General features: G+C 38.3%; 1 protein-coding gene across 5 annotated transcripts in view; it reads left to right on the forward strand.

Moving 5' to 3' along the window:
- TRAPPC9 (trafficking protein particle complex subunit 9) overlaps window positions 1-7,915 on the forward strand; it is a 475,345-nt gene that overhangs the window by 43,628 nt on the left and 423,802 nt on the right. For all 5 annotated transcript variants that reach the window (XM_042809120.1, XM_042809123.1, XM_042809124.1 and 2 more), the window contains one exon: window positions 5,796-5,922. In XM_042809120.1, coding sequence (XP_042665054.1) covers window positions 5,796-5,922 — 127 coding nt within the window. The remainder of the gene's footprint in view (window positions 1-5,795; window positions 5,923-7,915) is intronic.

Consider the following 7,915-nt stretch of genomic DNA (forward strand, 5'->3'; position numbering starts at 1 on the left):
GCAGCCCCCCTGCCACGTGCAGGTTTGCCAGCTGCTAGACTAAGTACTAGTTCAGGTGGCCCAAGGCCCCCTCCAGCCTGGCCTTAAACGTCTGCAGTGGCAGGACATCCACAACCTCTCTGGGCAACCTGTTCCAGCATCTCACCGTTCTCTCAGTGAAAAACTTTCCCCTCACATCCAATCTAAATCTTCTCTCCTTTAGTTTAAGACCACTCCCACTTGTCCTATCACTATCTCCTTGTGTAAAAAGTTGATTTTCCTCCTCTTTAGATTCTCTCTTTAAATATTAGGAGGTCCTAATGAGATCTATCTGGAACATTTTCTTCTTCAAGCTAAACAAGCTTGACTCCTCCAGCCTTTGTTCATAGAAGAGATGTTCCAGCTCTTGTATAATCTTTGTGGCCCTCCTCTGGACCTTCTCCAAAAGCTCCACATCTTTCCTTTGTCCCAGACCTGGATGCAGTACTCCGCGTGGGGCCTCATGAGGTTAGAGTGGAGGGACAGTCACCTCCAATGCCCTGCTGGCCACCCCTCTTCTGATGCAGCCCAGAATACTGTTGGTTTTCCAGCCTGCAAGCACACGCTGATGTCTCAGTTCTTCATCAACCATCATCCCATCATCTTTGTCACTGATGAAGATCTTAAAGAGTACCAATCTTAAGGCAGACCTCTGTGGGACACCACTTGCCACCAGCCTTCCAACCAACCCTCTGAAAAGTCCACCCTTCAAATCCATTTGTCTCCAATTCAGTGATAAGGGTGTGGTGGGGGACCATGTCAGAAGCCTTGCAGAAGTCCAGGTAGATGACATCAGTTTCCTTCCCTTTGTTCTCAGACGCTGTCACTCCACCACAGAAGGCTACTAGATTGGTCAGGCACAATCTTCCCTTGGTGAAGCTGTGCTGTGCAGCTTTATTTCAGTGCAGCTATTTTATGATACGGATCATAAATGAATCTGGAGAGAAAATGGAGAAAAAAATTCATGACAAATGACAAAAGTCCAGATGAGAAAATAAAGGTGTTCAGAGGATAATTCACAGGTGAATGGGCCAAATGTCATTTGCTTTCCTGCTGGCAAGGATGAAAATATTAGATGGCAAAAAATTCCGAAGAGTAACCGTTTTCCATCCCTTCCTTCCAAAGAGAAAGGTAGCTACCAATGATATCTGTCTCTTTAAGCCACAGATAGTCATCTAAAATATGGATCAGGAGTTGAAAAAAAGTCTTTCCAGAAAGTTGGTGTAGTTTCTGGTTGTGTCAAAATACAGTGACAGTGAGGCAGATGCTTGAAAAAAAAAATCAGAGCTGTTTCAAAAATAGCAGTCTGTGGTGGGTTATGACAACTACCAGGCTTTGATGCAAATTGGGTTAAAAGAGAAGTTTTTATCATTCATTCAAACCTCTGAGGTCAGGTGGCAGAAGCATCAGACGAGGGAGAGAGGCTCCAACATCTGTTTTCAGAAGTGGCTGTCAGGAAAGACTGTGTAGCTCTTGTTCCTTTACATCGTGGATGCTTCTTGGTATGTCCTGTTGATGTAGGTTGTTTTTGCATCTCCGCTGAGATGCAGTGCAAAGTGAAAAGTAATAATACTGTTGGCTTGTCAACAGCTTGTTATAAACTGTACTTCATACAGCATCAGCTTAGGAAAATGTCTTGTTTTAGCCTTGCCTGTGCAGAAAGCATGCTGAGTTTCTACGGTGAAATAAAAAATGTGACTCTGAAATCTATAAACAAATTCCTTTTGCAAGTGTTGCTTTGAATGCAACAATTGACAGTGTTTCATACTAGGAAATAAAAGCCAGTTCTTCAGAGTGGCAGACCTCTGGTCTCATGAAGAATTAAGTGCATGCTGTAGCGATGTCTTTGGTTGCTGTGATGCTTTCCATCCCCGTAGGCTCTACAGGTGTTATGTGCTCTTTGTCTTACAAAAATCATAGAATCATCATAGAATCATAGAATGGCCTGGGTTGAAAAGAACCACAATGATCATCCAGTTCCAACCCCCTGCTGTGTGCAGGGTCGCCAACCACCAGACCAGGCTGCCCAGAGCCACATCCAGCCTGGCCTTGAATGCCTCCAGGGATGGGGCATCCACAGCCTCCTTGGGCAACCTGTTCCAGTGCGTCACCACCCTCTGGGTGAAAAACTTCCTCCTAATATCTAACCTAAACCTCCCCTGTCTCAGTTTAAGACAAAAGGCAAATAACATCCTGACCGTCAGAGCCTGAAATTTTTATGCAAGTACTCTCTCTTGAACTGCTGCAAATCTTGGCTCTGTGATGCTGGTTGGAGTGTCTAGATATGCCTGAGATGTATTTTCTGGAATATTTCCTATACCTGCTTAAAATATGCTGAGTGGCTCAAGACAGTTCAGTGGAAGCAGTGGAGTTTATCTGTTGTGTGGCATTAGTTTCATAATAAAGGCAATTGCAATCAGTATTTATGTGCTTAGAAAGTGTGTATTCCTGGCCTTAGAAGCCTATGAATGCCAGATTGATATGGCAGCACAGGCTTCAGTGAAAGACTTATGTTGTGTGCCAGAAAATACCTGTAGCCATCAGTGTGCTACAATGATAGGTTAGTGTTTCATCGGAGGAATCATGCAAGATGCATCCTGAAGAACTGAGTTTATGAAAAAGAAAACACATGTATGTGGTGTTAGCAGTAGCATTTCAAATGCAGTATTGCATTACCTGGTTTGACAGACATTAAAATAAAATTAAGTAGTATAGGAAATAGAAAAATAAATGCCTTGAAAGTGTGAAAGGGGATGCTACTGCTTACTTCTCACCAGGCTTTATGAGTCTGCATTAAAAATCCTTGGATGAAGTAATATCCTGAACCTTTACATTGCTGGCTGTGTGCTAGAGATCAACTCTTTCACAGTAGCACCTATTCTACAAACAGATAAACCTACCTGGACCAGGAGTAGTTTACATGAAAGAAGAAAATAACGTGCTTCTCCCATTCATGTTTTCACAGGTGGTAAAAATGGTCTGTTGTCCCATCAGCTCGTGTTGTTTCATTTTTGAAGTTGCTGTTTCTAGTTATGGCAATCTCTTGTGATTATAGGTCATGAGAAATAGCAGGCAGGCAAAACAAAGCAAGTTAAGTGTTTTTCTTCCCAGCTGTATACTGCTAAGGAACTGTCCCCAGGTTTATATTGTGAAAGATGGTAATTTTGTAGCTTCTGACAATTCATGTTGGACAGAAACAGCCTAGTAGTCATATTCGGCTCTGGCTTAAATCAGCACGCTGTTTTTATTTCAGTGTTTCAGATTTTCATCCTTATACAGGAACAAATGAATAGCTTTTAGATGTTGCATTACTATTAAATGTTTGTAAATTGGTCAGCTCGCATGTGGAAATGAACAGTTAGGTCTTGCCGCGGTATGTAGACTCAGGATGTCAGTTGTTTTCTGAAATGTTCATGCTCTTTAAATGCAGTCCTCTTTTATCTTTTAGAGGAAAATAATAAGAATCCTTCCTACGATGCTAGTGGTTTATCAGTGGTTTATCTGGCTCCTCCTGGAAGAAGTTGCTCTGATTTTTGCTATAAACAAGGAGAGAAGTGTTAACAACTTGGGAGGAAAATGAGTGGCTGATGGCCAGGAGGCAGCAACAACTGTCTGAAATAACAGACTAGTGAAAATACTCCTTTTACAGTGCTTCTGATGGTCATGTAGACCATCTTAAGTCAAAGCTTTTACTAGCTGTGCTTTTATTCAACTGTGTTTTGAAAACTTTCAGAGACAGATTCCACAGGCCTTCTGGACAGCCCCTCTGGTGATTAGTTTCCTCCAGATCTTTCTTTTCATCAGACAACTCTACCTGTCCACATAGACTGTGCCTCAGAGCCCTAACTGCGCTGACCTTTCTGTGCTGCTCCATCAGTTTTTCCACAGTTGCCTTGAACTGGGAAGCACAAAACTAGACTCCATATTGTAGGCATGGGCTGATCTGTGCTGCAGAGAAAGCTGTAATAGCTTGCTTGGCTTTCCTGACTAACCCCTTGCTCATGTAGCCCAGTGTATTTTTATAAAGCAGAAAAAAAAAACCAAAGAGAAGAGCAGAAGAGAAGGCAAAGTGACTCTGAGGAGATAGCTGCACTGACCTCTGATCTGAAAGTCCAGGGATTCATGGAATTATCCATTATCCAGTCACTCGTTCCTCCCTACTGATACTCCGTATTTTCCTTCGAAAGGATTGTAGAGTGGAGAGCACACAGTAACCCAGTTGAACCTTTTATGTAGTACGTATTACTGGTGATAACGTTCAAAGTATGCTTAATTGCCTCTAAATGTGCTTCTGCATCTTGGAATCTTCAGGAAGTCTTTCAGTTTGTTCATATGGGCACAATGTACTTGTAGTGTTATAGAGAAAATGATGCTCTGTTTGAAAGAAGCTTGCTGATAATTTCACACTATCCATTTTCAATTTGTATTGAGCTCATCAATTGAAATCTTATACTTTAAAGCAGATTCTTACTAGATCAAATGTAGTTTCTGAATGAATCTGTTTTGGGTCATTCCATGAAGACTGCTACAGCTGGCAAACAGCTAATCACCTGGAAACGATTAAGAGACAATGTTTTAATGGAGCTAATTATAATAATTTGATAATAGCACAGGAGAAAACAGCAGGTAGTTCTAGAGAAATCATGTTACTTTATCACTGAAATTTAATATCTAAATTATCTAATTTAAGCCTTTGGCCAAACTCTTCTTATAAGTATATGTAAACCTTTTTTTTTTCCCACAGTTTTATATGAAATTCATTGCTGGTTTTTCGCATCAGTGTAAACAAACAGTATCTTTTTTTTTTTATAGCCTTTCTAAGGAATTTTTTTGGAAAACAGCATTTGCTATCAGTCTTCTCTTTTGTGTTTTGATTATCTTTGTGTATTTAGATCTCGGAAGCAATTTCTTGAAGCTATTTAGTTACTGTATAGTTATTTTTATTGATAGCACATGTACAGAAGAGTGTTCATTGTACTTTAAACCCTTACATGTGTAAGAGTATTCACATACCCTCCCATCTAAACATAAGCTTTGAGGTTTGTTTCTGTTTGGTGAGACTCATCCGAGAACAACAATTTGGTATTCAGGCCATATATAACCCATTTTTTTTTCTGGAGACACAATTGTGTGAATTGTTGGAACTGACAATTGGAGAAAATTCAGAGCCATGAAGATGAAATTAATAATGTATGTTTGCTTGAATGTTCTTGTATTTTAAGCAAAACCAAAGAAAAAAATTCATACTGGCTGTTAACATTTAGCAGCATAGCATAATTATTTTAAGAAGTAGGTAGTTTCAATGCAAGATAACCTCAAAATTCATTGGTTTCTTTTTTGGCATTGACACTGTTCTGTGTGTTGTTTAGAACAAGGCTTGTTCACATAATGTTGATGTTGTAAATAACCTTCATGTGCCTGATGCAGTTTGCTCTGGATATTTAGATTTGCGAGTTCAGTTTTAGAAATTGTTATCTTGCCAATGGAAGAAAAAGCTAATCAAAAATAGGTATACAATGACAGTTCTAAAAATTGTTAAAAAGTACATGAAACTGTCTTGGTTACTGAAGAGCACTTAATTAGTTTTGTTTCATGCACTTAAGGATTTTGGTGTGTCATGTTCAGTTTTCTCATGCAGTAGTTGGTTTTCCATTACAGTGACCTTGTTAAAGTCCGCAAAGGCAAGTAAAGCTTCAGATCATAATTTCATCTTAAACTTTAGTTGCGTAAACATTGCAAGTGTTTCTTACTCTTATTTTCAACTAACTTATTTCTAGAAAAGAAAGATGTAACACAGAGCTTGGAAAACTACACAGCAAAATGCCCTGGCACAATGGAATTCATCACTCTTCCAGATGGTTTGAAGTTACCTCCTGTTCCATTCACCAAATTGCCTATTGTGAGGTAGGACTCTGAATGCAATATTCAACTTTTCCACAGTACCTGTCAAATTTTAAAGGATACTGGAAGGATGTAGTCTTCTCAGTTTATGTAAGCTGTTCACAATAACATGAAAAAATGTCAAAATGTCAAATTGTTTTGAGAAGTTCTTGGGCAAAAATAGAGCCCTTGAGCAGAAAATACTTTCTGTGGTCTTTAGAGTCAGAAAGAGAGGATTTTTTAAAATAAAACTGTCATTCAGGAGTTTCTGATACAATCTAAGAAAAGTGTTTTATAATTGCAGTTGAGATTTAAGTTAGATTATCAGGTCACTCCAATGACTAATATATTTTTTAGATTAAAGCCTAGTATAAAGTCTTTGAGAGAGACACAGAGATGGAATAACTGCAGTTTGGCATGAAATTAAAAGCCTAAAAGAAAATCTGTGTCATGAATGGTGTTTGGTAATTGCCATTCAGAAAAAAAATGTACTGGAAGTTATTGAAAAGAGTACTCACAGACGTTTCATTTCTCTTTGGGATGTCATCAGACATAAATAAAATAAAATGAAATGTTCTGGTATCACAAGAAGGTAATAATACAAGTGTAACAAAAAGCAAAAACGATATTTACTTTCAGATTACCTTCAGTCTCTAAAATGACATAAATGTTTTATTCTATGAGCATTTTTTGATTCTGTGGCTACTTCTACTGTTCTAACTTCTCTGATTTTTCACTGAAGACAAAGACCTTGTTTAACTATATGTAGTACATTAAATACAATAGTTTTGTTCTCACGAGCAATTTGTTGTGCAGAACGCACCCTCTTAAGGTACAGATTAGACTGGAGCATAGGCCTGAGATTGAACATATGTAGCAGACAAACCAGCAGTGTCCTGAACTGTGTTTTGTCCCATGCTGGGGCCAAGTGCACTGGTTAGCCACATGCGTCGCCCCACATCTCGTGTATTCCTGCAGGAAAGATGTAGATCTTGGAGATCTTCCTGCATTGTTTCATTTACAACTGGCATTTCATTGTCTGCTAGTTATTAATCCATTTCATGTGTCATACTAATTTTGGATACAGATGTCTTAATTACAATACTGTTGAACATTGAACTACCTTAATGAGGCCAGAATGCAATGGCATTATTACGTTGTTCTCCCCTGCACCCGTGAAGCAATTGAGGAGATTTGGCTTGGCAAAGTTATAGTTAATTATTCATGGTATGTAGTATTCAATGCCTGTAGCTGCCCTTTAAGTATTTACTCCTGATACTTCATATGATCTGTTTCATTTTTTTTTTTTCTGCTATATTTTTAAACTTTGTCTATTATTGACAATTATTAAGTTTTATTTTTATGTGTTTTCTAGCCTTTGGAACTTTCGGCATGTCAAATACTTTAGTGTATTCTGAAAGGCTCTTTGAGCTTTTAATCGTTTGTCTGAAGCTCTACAAATTGAAAGCACATGAGATTGGAAAGTATACTATGAAAAGCCCTAGTATTTTATCAAATACAAAATGGAAGAATTAATTGTCTTCCTATTCTAATAGAAGCAGCGTTTATTAGACTTAAGCAGGGTTTAGAAGTATTTTGGTCTCCCTTCTAAGCAAGTTTGTTTTTAATCAATACAGCTTTTTTATTTCCCTAATAAAGGATTTTATTCTTCCACATTGGGAATTACAGAACAACTGCAATACCATAATTGCCACTCTGGTGAACTCAGTAGGGCTGGGACCAGGACTAGTAAATATTCTTAATCAAGCTTTTCACACAAAGGAATTTTAAAAGATAATGTTTCCTAGCAAGCAGTTGAAGATCTTTCCTTCCACTGCTGTGCATTAAGATTTAGAAAAAAAAAAAAAAATGTATCCAGCTCTATTTATTAAATAGTGATGGCTGAGCCAAAGTACTTGCTATTGAGGACATAAAATCCCTTTTATTAGCGCTTCCTCAATTTTTAGTGTTGTCATGGTTCTATGCTTTTGTTTTTTTTTTTTTTTTGTTTTTGGAT

This window comes from Centrocercus urophasianus, unplaced genomic scaffold, assembly GCF_019232065.1.
Source record: "Centrocercus urophasianus isolate 14NV4802_14NV808 unplaced genomic scaffold, USGS_Curo_1.0 seq_11, whole genome shotgun sequence".
Lineage (NCBI taxonomy): Eukaryota > Metazoa > Chordata > Aves > Galliformes > Phasianidae > Centrocercus > Centrocercus urophasianus.